This window comes from Rhodnius prolixus, unplaced genomic scaffold (assembly GCF_049639745.1).
Source record: "Rhodnius prolixus isolate KJV_2025 unplaced genomic scaffold, Rpr scaffold_8, whole genome shotgun sequence".
Taxonomy (NCBI): domain Eukaryota; kingdom Metazoa; phylum Arthropoda; class Insecta; order Hemiptera; family Reduviidae; genus Rhodnius; species Rhodnius prolixus.
The window spans coordinates 10,619,206-10,642,860 of NW_027411593.1; the positions used below are offsets into that span (position 1 = coordinate 10,619,206).

Below are 23,655 nucleotides of genomic sequence, written 5' to 3' on the forward strand. Positions count from 1 at the left end.
TGCCTTGCTCTTGTAAAAAGCGTAGCATAAGTTGACCCGAGCTGCGTCCTGACTAGTGATCAGTTACCAGTAGGACCGATCAAAATTAATTTTATGTGCTCGAAAATGGGTTTGAAAAATGAAAAATGATTAATAACAGACGATTAAAACGAAAAAAGAAGGAAAATCCTTTATATTTATTAACGTAACAAAATCAAATGTACTTTTAGTACTATGAGTACAAAAACTAAGTTGAGTACAAAAAACAATTATCAATAAGCGCCCTTTTTGTTTTTTTGTATCATTCTTTTACGCACTTTCTGTGCTTCTTAGCTATTTCTAAATATTCTTCAACATCCAGGCGAGAACCAAGGACAACAGGAGATCTTTGATGTATGTCGACTGGTTCCACATCCAAAAGAGGCATGATTCCTGTACTAGCCATTCCACCAGCCTCTTCCATAATGAAAGCCATTGGTAAGCATTCATATAACAGTCTTAGCTGGAAAAGAAAATTGAAGATAATATTTTTTAAAAAAAGGGAAAATTACCCACTTTTAAAAAAATTCTCTGCTGTTTCCAGCACCTAGAATCTGATATCAAGCTTTATAAAATTTTCTAGAATTTCAAGTCCATCTAAATGATTGATTGAATATTGTCACCTAAAGATCAAAAGAGATTTAAATTAAAATTACTTGCTGATCCTATCCAAGGCTGTGCCAAAAACTCGACTTAAAATACTAATAAGAGGGTTGTTAGTTATTTGTGAGAATAATAGAATGAGATGTTGCAAAAAAAAAAAAAAAATGGAATGGCAACCTGTTAATTAAGCAGAGAGACAATATCTTTTTCTAGTAAACAATTTAATGAGAAAATCTCAAAATCAATGAGAGGTTGGCGGAAGTTGTTGAAGGAGGCCAGGTTGTAACACCATTGTTGTGGTAGTAATTTATTATTCAAAGAACTTATGGTCTGATTGTACCATTCTCTTAGAACTCAAGTTAAACTTATTTAAGGCACCTAATATCCTAGAATTTTCGACAAAAATATATCAATTCTAAGAAGAGGACTCTTTCAATTCGAAATATGTTAGTCAGCGAAGAGTAATTTTCGTCAAGAATATGAAACAGCTAATCCAAACTTTTAACTTAACATACCTTTCCTCTTGGACTATTTTTATTAGCAGGATACATAAAAATTCCTCCATATTTCAAGGTCCTATGGACATCGGCAACCATAGATCCCACATATCTGGAACTGTATGGTTTACCTTCCTGAAATCATAAAAACAACTTAGTTATTCAAGCGTTTAAAAAAAATACAGGATTCTTAATGCTTGGTATCATTTATTCACTTTAGGATTCTTCTTCTTGGCAACGTATTCAACAGTAGCACTGTCCCACATATAAGAGTAACCTTCATTAATACTATAAAAGTTTCCTTTTTCTGGCATAACCATATCCCGTTCTGAAAGTAAAAACTCTCCAATTTCCTGAAAAACAATTAACAAGTTCATGTTTATATCCGTAATTTATCGCGGATTGTAAAAATAAGTAATGTAGAGAAACTCCTAAAAAAACTAAGTTAAAAAAGTGTATACTCAGCTAAAAAAGTTGAGAGGAAAAGTTCAATCTAAAAATCTATAAAAGTTTACAAAATGTTCAAATTAAAATAGATGCTTCATCCCCAACAAATAAACTGTATTAGGCATAAACGTAAGTGAATAAATGGTTAAATAGAGAGTAAACAAAATAAAGAATTAATCGATGAAGTGCTCAGATTTTATGTATTTTTTAACTTAATATGAGTCGTTATAAAGGCCGGAAAGAATATATACAGGGTGTATACGGAGGAGTGGTCGAAACTTGGGGAGCTGATTCAGCAGCACAAATGCAACAAAAAATATTCTCTTCACTTTGGCCCGATTCTCAATAGTGTCCAAGATATTTGCATTTTTAACTTTCCCGTCGATATTCGTGTTTTTCACCATAAAAACGGCCGTAACTTTTCTATCCTTTATCCTACAACAAATCTGCTTATTCCAAACGAAAGAGCATTAAATTCCCTATAAATCTGCTTAACCCAGAGCCTGAAAACGTTTCTTATAACAATGAAATTTTTACTTGAATGTCTAAAAATTTCGTTCTCGATGATTTTTGTTAGAATTTTCATCTGCATTTTTTCAATTATTAATGAATGAAGGAGTCACATAATTTCAGAAAAAGTTGCGCATTTATTGAGCTTCAAGATCATATGGATTTTTTTGGTTTTTAATAAAACCCTACCCCGAACAGAGGGGTGTAAATGCAGAAAAGTGGGATTTTGCGAACTGACTTTTCATTACCAATTTACTCAAATTTTATAAAATGTATATCAAAGTGCAGCCTCCACATTTCACTATTTCACAGGCAATAATAACAATAATAATCGTACGCTAAAACCATTTTCGTATTCTTAAAACTTGTTTATCTGCTGAAATCCCTATTTCAAAACTTGTTACCGTATTCTTTATTGAGAGAATATTTATTATAATATGAGAGACCATAGTAAGACTTTTTGACTTTTGGAATTGAAATGACTACTGTTGGAATAATAGCAGTAAGTTCTAAATTTCTACTGCTGCAATATTTGAGCTTTGAACTGGAAGTGGCTAAACCCCTCAAGAAAATAGGATGATTATTTTGCTTTAAATCTGGTCCTTTGTTGTCAAAATTTAACACAGCCACATCATTAAAAAATGTAAACAGACAATATTAAAGCTTACTGGATCTAGAGTGAAAGAGTGTACTCCTGATCCTTTGCCCAAACTGATTACCATTGTTGTAGCGCTACCATACAGTGCATAACCGGCTACCACTATGTCACGCCCCTTCTGAAGGGCAACTTTGTCACTAACAAATACTTGTTCACTTAGTTTCCTTTAAAAGAAGGAAAAATAATTATTTAAAAATATTACTTTAGTAAAATGAATTCATAGAAGATTAGTAGATTTACTACACTTACCAAATCCCAAATATAGATCCTATTGTAACCAAACAATCAATATTAGATGATCCATCTAATGGGTCCATACAAACAATGTACTTGCCCCTATGATCAGGTGGAATCTAAAAGTACAAGATAATACAATTAATTTAATTAATTAAAAAGAGTACTGTCTACCGAAAGTTTCTTAATGGGACCTACTTTTGTGGTTGACAGAGCATGCACAGCGCCTTTGTTCAGCAGCCATGAATACATAAAAATTAATGAAATGCCTTACAAAAAATTTTCATATTATTATGATTTTAAGAAAACCTAGACTAGACTTTACTGAGAATATACAACAACGCGTTTTTTCTAAAGAAGAACAATAAAAATAAAAAAAAATTGCTTAAACCTCTGTTTTGCCTACGTTTCACTCGAAATATATTTTATCTTCATTGTTCGCTTTTCCTCATTTTCCCTCCAACAAGGAAGATGGTCGATACTTGCAGGTATCATTTACAAATAGTAAAATTTAAAATATATATATATATATATACAAAATTATTTCATTTAATGTGTGCTCTGTATATGAGGATAATTTTTGTAATTAGTATCTTTTTAAAATTGCACGTTGCCAACAATTGTAATAGAGCTGGGTAGATAATTTTTTGTAACAGAATGAAAGAAATCGGTCACATAACAAATATAATAGGATGAACAAATAAATGCCAATTTCAACATGATATTGATTTATTGTGCCGAGCTTTCGACCTAGGGACTAGGTCCATCTTCAGGGTCCTATCCTATTTCATCCTATTGAAATAATGAATCAGTCACCAAAAATAATGAACAATAATCAATAATAATTTTACAATGAAGAACTTACTATAATTGCTTCATCATTTTCTTCACTGACAATCATACTAGTTGTATACGATGATTTAATCAGGTTTATAAACAAATCATTAGCGAGCACATCTAATTTTTTAACTTCTTCTCCTTGAATATTCTCAGCACCAGCTAAACCGTACCTTAAAATAAAATAAAATGGGATAGATAAGAATCTTCCAAGTGTTTACAATGTTTGATAGAAATGTAAAGTTGATTCTACGGTCTTTAGCATCCTGAAGTATTTCCATCCAGTTCTTCCTGTTTTTTTAGCCCAGCAAGCACGGCCCTTCTCTTCTTCTTCACCTCACCGAACGACCCAAACAATAAACATGCAAGAGAACCTCTGTGTCTCTCTGAATGGTCTACCCACTTTATGCAACTTGTTTTACAATGCTGCCAGATCGAAGAGTTCAATATTTTAATGGACATTTTTTGTACCATTTCATTTGGTTTTTTAAATAAACTTCAAGTGTAGAATGTTTATTACGATGAAGAACTTTCAGTCGTAACTGAAAACGAAATTAGAATAAGGTTATTTAGCTGTGGAAAAACTTAAGTAGTTTCCCTTGAGGTTATAGGTCTGGAGTCTTGTAGGACTGATGGAATCTTAGGTCAAGGCACAACAGTTTTCGTTTGGAGTAACACAGGATTTAGAGAGACTTTAGATAGCGTGGAATTAAATAATGTGAAGCGTACTCTCTTCAACGTTGGCCCAAAATATGCCTCTTTATGATTGTTTAATTTGCAAGTACTTAGGTACGGTATAAACTTAAAAGGTGTTGATCGTCCAATGTGATCGTGAGAACATTATTCCCTAAAAGTGAGTTGATGTTGACTCTCATGATATCGATGACACGAATCACAGGCTGGAGAATATCAACTAATATCTCGATTGAAAAGGACTGAGTATAGATTTCTAACAAGCTTTTTTCACAACCAAAGAGATATTGTGGATAGTTTAGCGTTTGATATATTTATTGATGTAAAAATTGGCCTGCGAGGTCAAGGTTGGAAATTATTTCTGCAGGAACTACCATACGTAAATAATACAATTTGGAAAATAAAAATGTAAGAGGTTACATCTTCCATAATGGAAGGTCATTTTCGTACAAAAAAAAAGTGGAACACGAAATTCTAATTACGATTCCTATACTTGCCTTAAGAAAACTAATTTTTAAGCTATCATTAATACACAGTGATAGATACTTTCTTAAATTAAATCAGTATACTTTAAATTTTTATATCAAGTTGATTAACCCAACTTCCTTAGTTTAAATTTAGTTTTCTAACAGTGTTTTATTGAATACCTATAGACAGTAAGCTGCTGAATTTCAAGGATACAATTAATTTTCAGTCCCGTTATAAAATCTCTAGCTAACCTTGAGATTCCTAATTTAATGTTTAAATTTTTTCGATGTGTTACAGTAGATAAAACTGGAAAGTAATTTTGTGTGCTCACTTTTCAAAATTTAGGCACACATGAAGAGGGTGAAACGCTGGAAAAAAGAAGTGAGACTAGTTCACAGATAAATTAATCGAATATTATATAAACTAAAAATATAAGAATGAACTCTGACATTTATACATTCATTATTTATAGCATATATCACTCTGAATACATGGATTTTTTTTTTTTATTTATATTCACATTACCTAATAATTTAGCCTAAGGAGATCTTACAATCCGAGGTACTGCCTTGCAGTTAGCCACCTCTTGAGGAATGAATCCATTTCTAAAAACACTTTCATTATTATGGTACTTCTAAATGTAACTTTTCAGAGAAAAGCTGATTTAATGTGATTGCTATATGATCTCTTGAACGTTATGTTGGTTCATTGTCATAAATTCATACATAAGTAAATGGAATTCATTAGCTAATTCTTCAGGGTTCTAAACGACCCTAGATTTTTTGCGGGATGGCGAAAATATCTTCATAAGCTAATAGTACTCAAAACTTGTGTTGAAAATACTTTTAACTGTATTGTTTTTCGATTGACTTGTTATTTTCTCTAAATATTATATCATCAATAACTCGCATTACTCTTTTAATTGGGAATTTGGGCAACTAAGTCGAAAATATAAATTTTAATACTTGAAAAAATTGGCCTCACATGACAGAATAGAAGAGGTGAAAATAGTAAATTAATAGTTGAGAAATATAGTGTTCAAAAAAATCATACTAATCTATTCTTACTCGGTGCGATTATTTTAAAATGAATGGTGATCAGAATTAAGATAAGATTAAGAAAGATGGCCTTTCTGAAAGCAATGAACTCCTGGTTCATTGGCTTCTTAGTACTTGCTACTTCCCAAAAATAAAAATCTAATCATTTTATCCTTCACATTATATATATAGCGTGGAGAAAAGTTCCCTATTAATTTTCTACATTATCTAACTCATGAATCAATCTCTGGTAGTAGATAAAATGGCAATCTATCAGAATTAAAGGAAACAAATGTGCTTACGGATAGAAACGACATTATCACATTATGTCGTTTCTCATCTAAAATGCCTTTTAAGTATGCCTACTTTCAGTTTCAAAAGCATTATTAAATGTTTCAGGAGATTGGGATTGGTGATTGTAAATTAAAGTTGATGAATTTTTAAATTAACAAAAACGGCACTTTTATAAGTAAATAAACGCAGGATAAATCAAATATAATACAGACAGTTTAATGATTTGGCATATGCAATAATCTAAAATATCACTTTGTTCATCTTATATTTTTTTAAATAAGTACACGTTGGCACAGTGTGATGCTCTGGGGGCCGAAGTTAGGAAGGTTACGCTACGTTAAGTTAATCGAAGAGCTATGAGCGTACATTAGTCACACTTAAAATTAAACAGATTTGCTCTCTTTCAAAGTTACATCTACAATATACTTACAAATTTGTTATTCCAGCTTTTCTTACTGCTGAACTGATAGCCTTTACAGCAGATTGTATTGAGATAAGGAGTAGTGTCAGATCACCAGTTGCTTCTGGATGTTTCCTCTGTTGTTTTAGTACAAAACTAGTTAAGGTAGTGCAGTTTGGATTTACACCGCCACCTGAAAGAATAAATGACATGTTGTCTTTGCTATGTCTAAACTTCCACTAGGCTTAAGGTTGCTAAACTGGCACGATAGAGTGTGTGATAGTAACCATCTACATTCTACATTGACCTCAATGTCCTCCCTGACCACTTTTTTTGCTATCAGAGATTTTTTTTTGCCCCGGGGATACTGCAGTTGGAAATATCTTATGTAATAGGAATGTAATTCAAAAACATTCATACTTTCTATTACAGGTTGATCGTGGTTGGGCAAGGGCATATTGTGTTTTTGGTAAATGAATGCTCGGACTTTAAATTTTAGATGACACTAAGTGTTATATGATAACTACTACAATAAACGACTAAAATGAAGTTATTATAACATATGAAAATTAGACATTTGTTTTTTTATTAATGGTAATATGATATATTAAGTTCAAGAGAAAGTAAGGTCAAGTTTTATGATCAGAAAGTGCAATAATCTATTATTAATTCAAAGCTTGATATTAAATTAGTTGTTGCCATAAAGTTTCTTAGAGAAAACCTGATCTACATTTAAGATTTTTTTTTGTTTACTGAATAAAGATTGCAGTTTGCCATATTATTAACATAAAATTTAGATCTGATACCTATAAAAAAAAAATCTATACGCTGAAAAATTTAAAAAGTCTAATTCATCTACTCAAATTTAAAAAATTGTACCATGTGGAAGAACAATATACGCATTAAACATAGACAGTTATTTTCAAGATTAAATTTCTGTAATCTAGGCTTTGGGGAAGAAGATGCACTAGCCTGCAATGACTCCAGAAAATGATGACATCTCAGTACATTACCCAATGTCTCTTCCATCACCAGAATTTTCAGGTGCTTTCTCGTTCGAGCTCAGGTTTTTCTGATGCCCTCTGAGTCTACTGGACAACATATGCAGCATATTTTTTTCTCTGATTAAATGGCAGAGATTTCTTTTTATTATAAAAGCCTAGGCACATATTCGCTTTTCCAGCCCTGAGAGATCATTCCAGAACTTACTTCTGCTGGCTTCCTTCTCCATCTGAAGCTCTTCCTGGAGAAGGCTGTAATAGTGATTTCAAAGAAATGTTCAGACCACATCATTGTTTTTCTGCACCAACATGTCCTTCACTCAAAGTTAGGTGACTTTATTTTCCTTGATGTTGTGTTTTAAGGCATTTCCAATCAATTTTTGCACCGATAAAACGTGAAATCAACGTTTAAATGACAGCCTGGCTATCAAGCAGAAAAATAGAGCCTCATTGCATTCTTCAATGGGTCACAAAGGTACAAATTGTAACTTGTATACACCTTCAAACATCTTCCCCCTGCTAACAATTCAACTCTTTAACCTTCGGACATGGGTGCATAGTATGTGATTACCCTAAACATAAAATTCATGACTTCTTAATAGTTTACAAAATAAATTTGTAATAAATTTACAAAGTATTTTTTAAATAAATTTTACTTTATTCTTACAATTCTGGCAAAAGGGATGAATTAAACATTTCTAGGAAATTGAAAACTATTTTACGTTCATATATTTCAAATTTGAATATTCCGCGCACATTATGGTGCACTAAAAGCTTTACTAAGATATGGTCATATGGTTTACTTAGTATTTGGTTATCAGTTGGTACTTGGTTGTGCGGACTTCGAGTAATTTGGCTTCGTAGCAATGGCAACAAGGGTTTCTGTTGTGAGTAAAATTACGCTAAATAATTATTGGTAATTCTTTGTTGCTTTACTTTCTAATTTATTCGTTTGTTAAAGCATAAATTCCATTGTTATAGGTTACTGGTGGTAATAAAGGAATCGGTTATGGTATTGTTAAAAACCTATGTGAACAATTTAAAGGCGTTGTCTATTTGACTGCTCGGGATGTAAATAGAGGAAAAGCTGCTGTTGAAAGCTTGAATAAAGTAACGGAATACAACCTATTTTTATCTGTCTAACATTGTTTTGTTTTTCCTAATATTGACTTCTATGAAATTCATGAAAAAAGTTCACTGTTCTGGTTCGTCGAGTTAAGAGTTGACCCTCTTATAACTATGACAATTTAAATATTATATTTTTTTGTTATTATTGGTTTGGTAAATTTTAGTTGAAGTAATGATCTACTACAAATACTTTTTAGTTGGGATTAAAGCCGGAGTTTCATCAGCTTGACGTTGAAGATGAAACCAGTATACAAATATTTGCCAATTTCATAAAGGAAAAACATGGAGGCATAGATGTTCTTGTAAATAATGCAGCAATTGCATTCAAGGTAACCATTTCTTTAAAGATATCCTTTGTTATTTAGTAAAATAAGGAGAGAACTTTATTCTGGACCCCAGATCACCAAGACTTAAGTATAAAAAATAATAATAAGACTCTATTTATAACGTAAAATTATATAACATACACATGTTGTAAGGTTGGATTCAGAATACAAATGATAATTTTCTTTTATGAGAAATTTATTAGTTCGATTTGCTAACACCTTTAAAGTCCATCATCAGGGAGAGGAGAATTGTGGTCTTAATGGAAGATCACTGAATGTAAAAACCCCAATTCTTTGTCTTTGAAAATCTTTGAAACGAAATATTTTTTGTTCTCTACTAATCACCGAAACAACTTACATTGTAACCACAGTTAATGGTCCAAGTAAATCCGTAAATATTACAATAACTTGATGTTACACAGTTAGTTTAAGATAGTGCTTACTTTAGGCGGGACATAAATTTAAAAGGGCTGCTTCCTTCATTCTATTAAATAGCTAGAAGGGTTATTCCCCCTAGATCCCTCCAGAAGTCTGCATTGGGTGGAATATATTTACTGATTAGGAGCGAATATCATTGACTTCCGCCTCCTTTTCTTCCTAGAAGTTCTCTAAGAGAGCTTGGGGTGATTTTAAGAGTTAACATTAGCTAATAGGAAGTGGTGATCGTTTCTGACGGCTCCTCTCTTCCAAGAACTTTCTAGGGAAACTGTGAGAGGGTTCATCTTCTAGGGGGGCTTAAGATGAGCACCCTCACCTGGCATCATTAGAAGGCACGGATCTTTCAAAACAAAGTTTGTTGGAATTTCCATTTGCTGTTCTTTAATTTTTTATGTAACAGTTATAAAATAAATATTGCGATTGAATTTAGAAGTGGAAGGTAATCAATAATCATTTCGCATTTAAATTATGTATCGTTCCTTTTAATAGTTTCTTTGTGTTCAAATATTGAAAAATTCATGGTGCTTCTGCAGTTCTCTAGCAGACCATGATTTTAATATTTTTCTTGGATTTAAATGTAATGCATATCAGGTTATCTTTAAAAAATATGAGACATTATGAATTAGTTTTAATGGGTACAATTTCATTATCTTTTTCAGCAAGATGCTACAGATCCATTCAGTTATCAGGCTAAAGTAACTTTGCGTGTAAATTATTTTGCACTTGTAAAATTGTGTGAAATTTTATTCCCGCTACTGAGACCTCATGCTAGAGTGGTCAATGTTTCTAGTTCTGCTGGCCATTTGCTAAGAATTCCTGGCGAAGAATGGAGAAAGAAATTCTCCGATCCTAAACTCACTGTAGAAGAACTCTCTAACTGTATGAATAGTTTTGTTGAGTAAGTTATCATTTATTCATCAGTTTTTTAAATTTAAAGCATGATTTTTTTCCACTTGGTAATGCCTCTTTAGTAGTGAACGACTGTTTTTTCAAATACAGGTACACCATTACTCTTTGTCACACACTTTGTTGTGCTTTGGAATAGTGGACCCGAAATTCCCCGGTAAAAAGGGTTTGCGTTTGCGACTGTTTCAATAGTCAGTCTGAGTTGAAGGGACTGATTTCTCGAGTTTTCACCTTCATACTAGATGTTCTAAAAGATTAGTCATCAATTAAAGATATTCTTCTAGTTTGTGTGCCAGATGTGAGAGTTCGGGTAACTAGGGGAGCCTTACTTCCCATCATCGATCTCGAATCAATTAACATAACATTTGACTTTTTTTTTTTACTAACAATGACTTCATAGAACCTATAAAAATGTAAAGGATGTTAAGCGATGAGAGGTCTTCGTACGAGAAGTAGTATTACAAGTATAACTGGAACTTGTTAATTTTTGGTCAAGCGATTATCTTGAAATCAGAATCTTAACATTTTTAATTCTCACAAATTTTAGACTTGTATGAAAGTATCTAAAATTTTATGAATAGTTTAAGAACAGTTTAGAACTTTTTAGAAGTTGTTTTCAATAAAATCGCGGTGATCTGAAAGAACTTGGGGAAATTTATGCTTCCAGTCAAATCATTTATTTAAATTCAAAAGTTTAGCAACATATTTAATTCTCGTGAGTCAAGAGAAACAGAGAGAGGGAGTGAACCTTGCTTACCAAGCATTTTGCGGAAAGCCAAACACTCCCTCTTTCGGAAATGAGCTTTTAATAGAATTATCCTGGAAAAATGTTTAAAATAAAATTTGTAAATGACATGCGCTTTTGCAATGAGTATAACAAGTTTAAAGATTTTCTTTTTTGGAAAAATCGCGTAACACTCATTTCTTACCGAAATTCTGCATCATATTACGGACAGTCATTACGGATGACTTCATATTTGTTTGAATGTATTGACCCTAACTCATATGAGGGTATGAAGCGCTATATTTGAAGCAGTACTATGTGTTTATGTTAATTTGGAGCGCAAACATCGTTGCTATTTCCAATTTCTTACAAATTGATTTGTGCGCGCGCTCCAGAACTCGCTATTAATTCCAACAACTTCCGATGTTTCCCAATTGCAAATTTAAGTAAGAAAGAAGACAGTGGGTCTGCTTTTTTACCACACTTCAAAATAAAGGGAGTCTTGACTTATTTTGTCATTTTATGATACGATCATATTATCTTTGTTAAGATTTTGACAGTTACTTATTTTCTAACGGGTGTTTGAATGGAAAATTGAATTTAAAAAAAAAGTAAATTGCCTTGGAAGGAATGATCATAGAAAAAATATTATATTTCTTATTGTAAATTTTTTCAAGAAATTATTTGAATTCCATGAATGTAAATTTAGTTTTCTATAATTTTAGGGCAGCTACAAGGGGCGATCATGAGCAGAAAGGTTGGCCGAACAGTGCCTACGTTGTATCAAAGGTCGGAGTGAGTGCTCTCACCAGAATACAACATCAACAATTCTTGAATGATCCCAGAGAAGATATAGTTATTAACCATGTACATCCTGGCTATGTTAACACAGATATGACCAGCCATAAGGGGCCTTTGACAATTGAAGAAGGTAAAAAGTGTTTTTCTTAATAAGTAATATGTGTCCAGGTATAAAGAAATAAAGAATAAATAAAGTGTTCTTATAAATTTTTGCTAAACAAATTTAATGCTAGTCAGTGAAGCTATTCTACAAAGGTTGAGATCATGAAACACATAGCATGCTAATCAGCACTGTCTTGATGTTTTAAATATCATAAGTGAATCCAAGATTTCAGTCATAACATTCTGGCATTCTTCTTTTGTTCTCCTAACTGCCTTTGGAATTATCTTCGTTGGTGTAGTTTAAACTACTTATATATTGACTTCTCCAGATTTTCGATCATGACTTGAGGTTCAAGATTTTTTTTTTATATCGAACGGTAGATGCTCATCAGGGCTCTCTTGGATCTTTTTTTGTCCGCTATTGAAAAGGAACAGCCCAGATTCTTAATGGTGCCTCATCATTTGCCAAGTGCAACTTCATAGTTTAAATAACTCTATTAGAATTGAATTCTTCGAAGGATTGGTTTCTAGGACCTTCTCTCATAATTCATTATACCATGTGAATACCCTTCTCTCGGTCTGATCATCGTAACTTGAAAAAATAAAAGCAATCCGCCATTCTTGAAATTAGTAGCGAGCTGATTGGCTAATTCTGGATCACTTACCTAGTTTCACATACCTGTTCTGGGTTAATTATTTCTAACATCCGGACTTTTTTGAGTTTTAATTTTCTTTTACTGTCATTTAATGAGCAGTTGAATTTTGACGATATGGAATTATGGAAACAATTGCAAGCGTAATTTATGAAAAAGTCTAAACATTTCAAGAAGGCTCACTGGATACACATTTAATCAGGAGCAGATTTGATTCAAAACTAGCGATTAAATATTAGAGATTCAGTATTATATTTGCATTCTTGGGATTTATAATCAGTGTTGTTACATTTTTGTTATTCCCTACTAGAAATTTAACTCTGTCCAAACTTTCAATATCACAAGGTTAAAGTAAATTAAATAATAATAATAATAATAACAACAGTGTTTTATTTATATCAAATTATACAAAGTTAAAATAAAAGTAAATAAACACTTTTCAGCATGGATAAAAATCCGTCTGCTGAGTTGCTACATCAAAACACAACAAAATAATATATCATCGGTAGTATGTTACACCAAAAATAATTACAAATCATTTATAAACATAACCAAAAAATAAATTAATAATTCTTTGAAATTCCTCCATAATCAGTCTTCTATACAATAGCGCTGCCTTATATATTTATATAAGTAGGCCCAATTTTTCCCATTCAGAAAAAGAATGACATCCTCCTGTGCTAACTATTTCCCTCCCAGATATTGCAATCTATAAGGAGTCAGGATGGGGTGTATCCCAATAAAGTGGAAAACGTCCTTAATCTCAGATAGATTACACAGGGTACACTCTTGCCTAGACTCTGCACTAAAAGGCCTTTTAATTAAGGTACAGCGATTCAGTAAATTAAATATACAAAACATTTGAAATAAAACTCTTTCAAAATCCATCAGTTTTGTTGGAATTTTTAGAAGTGAACAATGTTATCCTAACTTGTACCCCTAACTTTATTTTCTGTGATTCAACGGTTTTAATACTATTCCTAGTTTTCGGAAAATCTGGAAGAACTTTGTCAGTTGTAACTGTGAGAAAAAGTTGGGTTTCACACCATATATTTTTTTGTATTTACAGGTGCTGATGCTCCAACCTATGCTGCTTTGCTACCTGAAGATATTCAGTCCCCTAAAGGCGATTATATTTGGTGTACCAGACAAATTGTAGATTGGGTAAAAGGTCCAACACCATCTAATATTTAGTCATGGTTTTTTATGATATTTTAACATTCCGTAATAATTGGATAATGTTTGGTTTTGTTTTATTTGAAATGGTACTAGTGTTCCAAATTAAGGTAAATTAGATATTACTTCATTCTAGCATATATAAAATGTTCTAATACGAATAAATACTCTATTTCTTTACTGTTTGCGTATATATTTGCCATACATTTTTTAGAGTCTCAGAATTTTTGTATTAATTTGATCATTTAAAAGAATTAATAGACATATATATGCAACCAGATATATTTTCAATTATCTTAAAAAATGTGTATATATGTTGAATATGAATGATAGAATAGACACTTTTTTTTATTCTAACACATTATTGGAAAAAAGGGTAAGGAATTTAAAATGTTTAAATTTGAATTAGAAGAGGAACCGAAAAACAAGATTGAGGATCCTATATACATGAAAGAAAGGTTCTGACAGATCTTCTACGATAGTTACAGAGAATCTGTTTGAAGATTACATTAAGTATGAGTACCTGCAATTTCTATATTAACTTAACAAGCTTGGTGATGAAAAAAAAGTGTGTGGACAGATACTTCGAGAGTTGATCCCAGCTCAAGAAAAGCGAGGTTTAGAAACTTGCAGGGAATGTATTAAAATCTACTGGGTGATTGTTTTTTTTTCGTGTGATGAAAAGTGGATCTACCGGCGTAATCTAAAGTACAGAGTTCAGAGATTAAGTCGAGGCCAATCGTACAGCGTGTTAGAAAACTTGATCAGTCAAAAAATAAAAATAAATTGCTCATTGCTTTTGGACATTGAAGGAGTTATGTATTTTGAATTTTTCCTTTGACAAGTGCTTAAAATCGGGGCTGTCCCGGCCAAACCAGGCCATACAGTAACCATATGTATATATACATATAAAGTACATATGTATATACATATATGTATTACTGTTGTCAGAATATAGCAGCCTTTCCTTCACGCTTTTTTTTTTTGTTTACTGGCAGGAATGACACTTTTATGGATTGTTTAAATCATTATTGTTTAAATGTTTGTTTATATATTTATAATGTATATGTATACATACATTAGAAATATAAAAAAGTGAGAAAAAGTTGTATCCCGGAAGGTGAAATTATCTGGTGGCTGTTTTTGTAAACCAAAAATGGCAATGCAATGAAGAAGGTTAGGTTAACCAAACGTATTACTTTGGGTGCGTTCCACTTGGCGACCACAACGACCAAAACATACTTTCAGGCGTTCCACTTGGCGACCGCGGTCGTTGTGGTCGTGGCGAAAACGTCACTAATGACGTCACTATTTTCGCCCACACAACGACCACAACGCCCCACCTTAAAAGCTGGGTCGAAGTGGGCGTTCAGAGTTGGCGCAATTTTTAAAACAAAATATGGCGACCGAAAAAATTATCTCATGTAAATGAAAGTATTATTTCATGTAAATAATAGAATGTGTTTCTCGAAAGTCTCCAAAAAATAAATAAATAAATAATTACTTATCCCTTTACACACTAAATCACTGAATAACACAAAATCATTTACCTGAAATAACTTTTAAATTCTTCATTTGAATAAAGATCAATTACTCTGATAGCTAATAATACGTGGCCTAAGTTTTCGCTTTTTATCATTGCGATTTTGTAAAATTACATTCCACTCTAATCGGAACTAGATAAAGAACTTTCTAAAGCATTATTAATAAATATCCAACTGTTGCCACAAAAGACATTTTAATTTTATTTAAACGTAAATTTTATAAATACTCCACTAAAATGTAATATAAAAAATTGAATTATATATATTCTTTTAATATAAGTCAACTTTACCAATAATTAATAAAGTTTATTATAACTGCTTATAAATGGGGTTTAAATTAAAAAATAACCTCTTCAAGCTTCTAACTTATTTTCGAGGCCGCCATATGCAATGTTTACATGAACGGTTAAAACGCCCACAGTCCGTTCCACTTGGGTTTTCGATCGCAACGCTCACAAGCAAGTGGAACGGCCAAAATCGCGGTCGTGGTCGTGGTCGTTGTGGTCGCGACCAAAACATACTTTCAGGCGTTCCACTTGGCGACCGCGGTCGTTGTGGTCGTGGCGAAAACGTCACTAACGACGTCATTATTTTCACCCACACAACGACCACAACGCCCCACCTTAGAAGCTGGGTCGAAGTGGGCTTTCAGAATTGGCGCAATTTTTAAAACAAAATATGGCGACGGAAAAAATTACTCTTTTTGATTCTGAACGAGGTATTGTAGTAGATGTTTATGTTTCTCCTGAAGATGCTGAACGTGTGACCACAGGTAAATATAGCTGTATCAAATTTACTATTATTTATTTAACACTCTTTTGATACAAATATATGATATGTGACAAGGGATTGGCCCATATTTACTTTTGCAAACACAATTATTAAAGTTCCAAATTATGGTACAAAATTAAAATTAATTAAAAACAATCCTCATAATCAAAATAACTTTCCTGTTAACAATAGACTTATAAAGAAATTAAAAAGAAATAAAAATTGTATCATAAAAAACTAAAACTGATAAATTACGAGTATATATTTTTAGTAGAAATTTTTATTTAGATTAAGTTAGGTCAAAGTAATAATATAGATTGTAGATATAAGTAAACAATTGATTTAAGTCCGTGTTTTTTAGATAAAACTGGTAATTGTTTAAAACGGAAGAAATGTTATTTACTAATTCCTTGGATGTATCAGCCAATTGAGCAAACCAATTGTATTTGTCATTTATGGCTTTATTATTTAACTTGTTTTCGAATTATAAATCTCTTAATTTCAACAGACATATTTTGGGAAGTCTATGATCCTCCATTTCAATAACCTTCACTAACCATTTAAGAATTAATTTTAGAATTTTTAACTTAACATGGAAAAGACCAAATTCCAAACGAAGTAGAAAAAAAGGGGCAGACCTATTAAGGTGAAACAAACGTTTAAAAAACTGCAAATAAATTCGCTCCAAGTCATTAGCATACAGTAAACCCCATACTTGAACAGAATAAAGGATTGTTAACAGGACCAAGGTATTATTCAACGTAATCACAGAATACCAAGATGAGGACATTGATGCCCTTAAGGGCGGAAACTGTATCAAATTTACTAACTAATTTTTAGTATATATCTAACAGTTGTCAATAGATAACATAACATAGCCCAACCAGTATTCATTACCATACTTTTTTTTTTTTAATGGAAAATTTGTTTTGTTTGTAGACGTAACCTTCGCCACTGAATTATTAAACAGTGCAATAGAAAAAATATCACAACCGACTACTGCCAGTAGTAGTACTTGTGAGGTATGCAGTCTTCAAGATGAAGATAGTAATGATAATTTTACGACTGTTGATGAAGACATAGGTGTGAACCGTGAAATTGAAGAAGATGCAGGTACATTAGAAATAATTAATTCCATAATCATCCTTCTTTTAATGTTTAGTGTGCGAGGATGTGAGTTATATACTTGCATATTTCAGTTTCTTTATATAGATGGAGTACACCTTGTGTGTTACTCTTACTAGAAACCTATAAGGCAAAGGAAGAAACCCTTAAAAGCGGAAAAATGCCAAAAAAAAAAGTGTGGGAAGTAATAGCAAAAAAAGTAACAGAAAAAGGATATAACGTAACGGGGCCGCAATGCGCTGCGAAACTTCGCAGCTTACAAAAAACCTACAAATCCGTCAAGGACCACAATAATAAATCTGGAAACTGCAAGAGAAACTGGCAATTTTTCGAAGTTTGTTTCAATTTTTAAATATTCTACTTTATAAGCTTTACTTTGTATAATAGTCTCAATGCATCATATTGTTTTTTTTCTCTAGATAATGGAGGAAATTTTTGCCAAAAAAGCTTGGTGTAAACCAGTGGCAATAACATCATCTACTGGTCTATTAACGAGGAATACTGACAATAGTGACAACAGTGTAGAGGAATCTGATAGCGGATGCTCTTCAAGTGAGTTGATTATGTGAGATAGTTTTATTTGTAACTAAAATAATGAAAAATTAATTTTCATTTCAGAATGTACTAAGGCATCACTTATTTCTTTGCTGGGCAAAAGAATTAAACAAAGAGAGGAACATGAACTACAAAAAATGAAAAGGCATAAAGAAAGGATGGAAATGGATCAAAAGTTTTTAGCAGTTTTGCAAAAACTGGCAAAAAAATAATTTAATAATAACAATATAATTAATAATAATGGCACAACAATAATATATAATAATAACATAATAATAATAATAAAAAATATCTCAAAATGTTAAGTATTTATAAATACAAGTTTTAAAACAATTAAATATTACTTTTATTGAAGTCAAAAAATACACTTTATGATATACAATAAAGTTTAATGTAAAATCAAATTTATATTAATATTTAGAATTTTTATAATACAATTTTTTTTTTTTTGCGAAATTAATAATTGCAAAATTTTCTGGAAAATTAGAAATTTACATATATTTGTGAAATTATTGTTTTCGGTGAAATTTTCGAGAATCATGTTGTCGCCAGATTCCGACGTTTTTAGGTGCTAGGAACCTATTCTGATTAACAGGATTTGTCGTTTTTTATCATTTTTACATGGAGTTCATAATAACGTCTCTTTTGAGAATTCCTGCATTTCGCCTTACGTCACGCGAACAGTTTCCATTATTTTCTCGATTACATTCTGGTATAGTGATAACAATTATTTCATCTTCTCGCAAAATACAAATATTATGAATTACGCAGCATGCAACAATGTATTCTGCCATTAAATCTACCCTTGTCATTGGTAGACAATGCAATAAACTCCTCATTCGTCCTTTTAACAAACCGATACATCTTTCAACAGTCACTCGAGCAGCTGAATGACGATAATTATATCTTTTTTGTTTTTCACTTAAATGCCCATTATCCCGATAAAGAGTGAGTAAATGCTGATGTATTTCATATGCAGCATCGCCTAGAATATGACTGTTTTCTGGGAATGCATCATCATTGTTGAGGTAATCTGCAACTTCTGATATGCGAAAAACTCTTTGATCATGAACATATCCAGGATGTCCGACATAACAATGTGTTATTAGAGTCCTATGATCACATACGACCTGCAAAGAAATTTTATCGATATGTAACTTAGTTTTTATTACTTATCGCAATTTAAACTATTCCTATAAATACCAATTATTGGATACCTGTAACTGAATGGAATGATATCCTTTTCGATTGATATAATCGGCTGGATTTTGTTTTGGAGCATTTATACGAATGTGAGTCCCATCAATAGCTCCTATTGTTTTAGGAAAGCCACTTGATCTTTCAAATCCACGCATCACTTCAAGAGCATAATCTTCAGTGGGCCATTGTATAAATTTTGAGGCTCTTATAAATAAAGCATGACAAACTCGACGTACAGCTCTCACAGCAGTAGCTCGTCCTACGATAAATCTGTCACAAACTGATCTACAACAGAAATTAAAATAAAAAAAATGCATATATTAGGTACATACTTCTGAATCATATTACATTTACATCACACAAAAGTTGTTCTTTTTTATAAAATTGAAACCTATAAGAATCTGTTGTAGCCATTTTCCATAGAGCTATCATTAATTGTTGATGAGAAGGAATGGTAGGGCATCCAGGAACTCGTCGAACTAAATCTTCTTGTACTAGCTCATGTAAGTAATTGAACGTGTTTCTCGAAAGTCTAAAAAAAAAAAAATTACCCCTTTACATACTAAATCAGTGAATAACAAAATCATTTACCTGAAATGGCTTTTGAATTCTTCATCTGAATAACGATCAATTACACTTTGATAATTAATAATACGCGGCCTGATTTTTCGCTTTTCACTAATGCAATTTTGTAAAATTGTATCCCACTCTTCATCGGAACTAGATGTAGAACTTTCTATAGCATTATTACGTTGCAATAAAAAATATCCAATTGTTGCCTCCAAAGACATTTTAATTTTATTTAAACGTAAACGTTATAATGCACCACTAAAAAGTAATATAAAAAATTGAATTATATAAGTCAACTTCACCAATAATTAATAAAGTATATTATAACTGCTTATAAACCGGGTTTAAATTAAAAAATAACCTCTTCAAGCTTCTAACTTATTTTCGAGGCCGCCATATGTAATGTTTACATGAACGGTTAAAACGCCCACAGTCCGTTCCACTTGGGTTTTCGATCGCAACGCCCACAAGCAAGTGGAACGGCCAAAATCGTGGTCGTGGTCGTTGTGGTCGCCAAGTGGAACGCACCCCTAACATACATACAGTAAGCAACAAGGAAGGTTGTAGTTGATATTTAATTATACTGGAAGATGGGCCCATTTCAAATCTAAGAATTTCTATCAGAAGTAGCTGATGTTCCTACAATGATTGCAGGAAATGAGGTAAGCGAAAAAATACGCGATCAAAAATGAATCATTAAAGGTAATAACTACGCATTTAGTAATGTAAATAGATGGTGAATGCTATTAAGGGCTTGTCAAGCGAAACCTTTAAAAACTATCACTCTCAAGTATGGTTTGAAAACAGTTTACCCGATGCATTTAAAACGACTACAGGGTTGTGTTTTAAGCATTACTCTGTTCTCACTGTTCTTGAATGACATTGAGGACTACCTAGAATGGTGGGGGTGTACTGATTGTGGGTAAGAGGATAAATATTGTGGCATATGCCGATGATATTGTATTACTGGCCTCGGAAACAGTCTGCAAGTACTGATAAATTGTCTTAATAAATACCTCAGCACTTGGAATTTAAAGATCAATTTAAGTGTTATTTTCGGCAATCGTTGTAAAAGATCGCGAAAAGAAAAGTGGTACTTTGATAATGAAGAAATTGAAGTTGTAAATAACTATAAATATCTCTGGCTTACTCCTACCCCAAAATTGTCGTTTAAAAAACAGCTAATTGGAAAAGTTATTAAAGCAAAGTTAGTGTTAAATTCTGCCTGGTAGATTGAAAATAAAAAAATCATTTGATTATAAACATCGGAGATTCAACAGTGTTAGTCGATCTGCCCTATGCTATGGGGCACAGATTTGTTTTCTGACAACAGTAACAAGGAATTATAAAAAGAAGAAGGGTTTTCCAAATTTTTCATATACTTTATGTCACAAAAAAGGTCAGTATAATTATTATTTATTTAATTTTAAGGAAAAAGATATTGTTTAATAAGTGTGGTAGATTCTCCTTTTGTCTGCATTTTTTAATTGTTGATAAACGTTTTTTCAACTTGAGCGACACAGTTGCTGTTAATTTGGTTTATTTCGTACCATTGGTTTAAATCATTTGTAGTATCCCCAACATCTACTATCAGAGTATTACGCAAAGTAATAACTTTCTGATGAAGGGTCACGCTGCTTGATTCCTAAAACTTTTATTGCTTGAATTTTCTAAACAATCTGCAAATTGAAGTGTTATTCAAAAAGTCTTGGTAGGCTTATGTATATCTAGTTTGTCTAAATACTTTAGAATACAAATTAAAAAATTTATCGTGCTTTTGATTCTTTTATCAGGAGAAAACTGAACTCGGTTACCACAAACAATTCTTATGCAATTCTTTTTGAGTAAATTGACTGCCTTCTTTCCTGGCAACTCTTCGACCACCTCTAATAAACAGCATCTTTCCTCTTTCTCTCTCAGGACATCGGAAAATAAAAGCCCTTATTTTCAGCCTTCACAACGGCCTAATGTAGTTAGTTCTTTACCCAGACAGGTTCTCATGTTTGGTCTCATGTTTATATCCGTGTATATATGTTTAATTTTTGTTATTTTATTTTTATATTAAATTGAATTTTTTTCGAGCATGACTTAATTGTACCCTTCCACGCGTTGTCAGGAAGATTGAAAGTCGGAGTTTTTCACTAACTCTGTTTGTAGTTCAGTTATTATCTTTTTATGTTGATTGATCAATATAAATTAATTTGAGTATTGTATGCTAGAAGTATAAAGGCTAATTAGGCAGACGGATCTAAGTCTATTGTCAAGAAGTGTGTTTTTATAGTGTAAATATTGTATTATTATGTTCTGATAAACACAAATTATTATTATTCCAGTACTGTTTTAGAAAGCAAACCTCAAGTTTATTATTTCCTACACCACGTCTCAGTATCAAAATTGCGTGGGAAAATAATTTCAAAGTGAAAGTAAAGACCTGTTTATTTATTATAAGAGTACCATTAATGCAATATTTTTCTCTTTATATAGGTGGCTTCATCTCACAGCCTTTCAGCTATTAGCCGGCTCTTTATTTCGGTTGAGAATCCTTTTTATTTAACAAAACTTCCGCTCTCAACTTGAGGAGATTCGCATCCATTTCTACATTCCGGACAGTATAAGGTGTGTATAAAATCTAATAGCCTCTTTTGCAGAGCAGCATTTGAGATACTCTTATCCTTTATTAATAATTTTGTTGATATTTCTAATCAATCAATTTCTATAAAAAGGGTTGGTTATCTTCCTAGTTATTTAATTAGTCTGACTTAATATTTATTTTCAACTCTTTATTTCTCTTTTATGGAGACGTTTCGGCATCTCTCTTAAATGCTGTCATTCATTAATCAACAAAACTATTTGGAAGTTTCAAAGGGTCTATTTTTAAAATAATTTACATTTTGATTTAATATTTTATTCATTTTCATTACTTGCAATTTTTCATTTGAATATACACAATAATTATTTTGATGTTATTTCAAAAAACTTTTTTAATATCGACAAATAGGTGTTTTTAAATTTGAATAAGAGAAGATTAAATTTATGATTAAATAAAACTAATTAAAATCATGTGAAAGCTTCTTAATAACAGAATAAACTTATTCGAAAATTTTACTTCATTGTATTATGTTGTTTTTCAGAAAAAATAAAAATGGTGATACTGGATAAAGCTTCAAAACTGTTCATCAAATTAAGCCAAAATGAATAAGGTTTTGGAAAAATAGAAACCGCTATGTCATGAAGCAATTATTATATCAAATGTATTTAAGAATTATAAAATAAAATTGTATTGTAATTTTGGTTATTAACTAATTGCTAGAATTTATGCTTTAAAGTTTGATAATTGTAATTTTTATGTATGTATAATTGATAAAAGAATAAAGAGAAAGTCTATTTAAAACAGTCTATTTATTTACCTATTTTCACATAACAATAGTTTTAATTATGTTTTTACAAAAAGAAAAATTGAGCAAATTAAAAATAAAAAAGTTAAAATATATTAAAATTAATTTAAAAAAGAAAGAAGAAGATTGTAAAAAAATAGTTAAAAAGTAAAAAATTAAAAAAAATAGTACTACAGAGGGTATATCCTCAAGAATGGTGTAGCAAATTAATGAAAATCATTTCTTTAAAAAGTGAAAGTTATAAAAATGGCTGCCAGAGTCTAGAGAGTGTGTAGAGCAAGGTTTAAAAAATAAATATTCAAAAAGCGGGAAAACAAAAGTTAGTTTCAAAAAAATCCGTCAGAGAGAGCCACTAACATGTCAAGTTAAAAAGTAGTTCAAATAATAAAACCAGCAATGGCTGCCAGAGTCTAGAGAGTGTGTAAGAGGATGATAAAATAATAATAAATGGTTGCCAAAGTCTAGAGAGTGTAAGAGGTACGTAAAATAATAACATTGAAAATGCCTGGCAAAGTCTTGAGAGTGTGAGAGCAATGTTAACAAA

The 23,655-nt window shown here is 31.6% G+C and overlaps 3 protein-coding genes across 4 annotated transcripts; 2 read left to right on the forward strand and 1 right to left on the reverse strand.

The window, feature by feature from the left end:
* Positions 1 to 143: 143 nt before the first annotated feature.
* Positions 144 to 7,942, reverse strand: LOC141450835 (fructose-1,6-bisphosphatase 1-like). Of its 2 annotated transcripts, none has more exons than XM_074121677.1 (8): positions 7,906 to 7,942; positions 6,727 to 6,889; positions 3,833 to 3,977; positions 2,983 to 3,086; positions 2,744 to 2,897; positions 1,334 to 1,471; positions 1,137 to 1,253; positions 144 to 481 (listed from the first exon to the last, which is right to left on the reverse strand). In XM_074121677.1, the coding sequence occupies exons 1-8, from the start codon at positions 7,925 to 7,927 to the stop codon at positions 281 to 283; spliced, it is 1,044 nt and encodes a 347-aa protein (XP_073977778.1). In that variant the 5' UTR covers positions 7,928 to 7,942; the 3' UTR covers positions 144 to 280. The 2 variants fall into 2 exon arrangements, with proteins under 2 accessions (XP_073977778.1, XP_073977777.1); XM_074121676.1 differs by lacking the exon at positions 7,906 to 7,942 and adding an exon at positions 7,117 to 7,256.
* Positions 7,943 to 8,435: 493 nt separating this feature from the next.
* Positions 8,436 to 14,131, forward strand: LOC141450837 (carbonyl reductase [NADPH] 1-like). Its single transcript, XM_074121680.1, has 6 exons — positions 8,436 to 8,584; positions 8,679 to 8,807; positions 9,023 to 9,154; positions 10,249 to 10,487; positions 11,945 to 12,150; positions 13,845 to 14,131. Exons 1-6 carry the CDS (start codon positions 8,564 to 8,566, stop codon positions 13,967 to 13,969), a joined length of 852 nt encoding a protein of 283 aa, XP_073977781.1. The 5' UTR covers positions 8,436 to 8,563; the 3' UTR covers positions 13,970 to 14,131.
* Positions 14,132 to 14,284: 153 nt separating this feature from the next.
* On the forward strand, positions 14,285 to 22,332 carry LOC141450838 (uncharacterized). Its single transcript, XM_074121681.1, has 5 exons — positions 14,285 to 17,379; positions 17,466 to 17,725; positions 17,811 to 17,943; positions 18,010 to 20,378; positions 22,201 to 22,332. The coding sequence occupies exons 2-4, from the start codon at positions 17,552 to 17,554 to the stop codon at positions 18,156 to 18,158; spliced, it is 456 nt and encodes a 151-aa protein (XP_073977782.1). The 5' UTR covers positions 14,285 to 17,379; positions 17,466 to 17,551; the 3' UTR covers positions 18,159 to 20,378; positions 22,201 to 22,332.
* Positions 22,333 to 23,655: the final 1,323 nt, after the last annotated feature.

Bases quoted from the DNA above. Each gene is read 5' to 3' on its own strand.
- LOC141450835 (XM_074121676.1), bottom strand. From the start codon at position 7,153: ATGCCCTTGCCCAACCACGATCAACCTGTAATAGAAA. The intron at 6,890-7,116 runs GTATGAATGTTT...TTATTCTTTCAG, and splicing joins CGATCAACCTGTAATAGAAA to GTGGCGGTGTAAATCCAAAC. The intron at 1,254-1,333 runs GTGAATAAATGA...TTATGATTTCAG, and splicing joins CCAAGAAGAAGAATCCTAAA to GAAGGTAAACCATACAGTTC.
- LOC141450837 (XM_074121680.1), top strand. From the start codon at position 8,564: ATGGCAACAAGGGTTTCTGTT. The intron at 8,585-8,678 runs GTGAGTAAAATT...CCATTGTTATAG, and splicing joins TGGCAACAAGGGTTTCTGTT to GTTACTGGTGGTAATAAAGG. The intron at 8,808-9,022 runs GTAACGGAATAC...AATACTTTTTAG, and splicing joins CTGTTGAAAGCTTGAATAAA to TTGGGATTAAAGCCGGAGTT.
- LOC141450838 (XM_074121681.1), top strand. From the start codon at position 17,552: ATGCCAAAAAAAAAAGTGTGGGAAGTAATAGCAAAAAAAGTAACAGAA. The intron at 17,726-17,810 runs GTTTGTTTCAAT...TTTTTTCTCTAG, and splicing joins GAAACTGGCAATTTTTCGAA to ATAATGGAGGAAATTTTTGC. The intron at 17,944-18,009 runs GTGAGTTGATTA...TTTTCATTTCAG, and splicing joins TGATAGCGGATGCTCTTCAA to AATGTACTAAGGCATCACTT.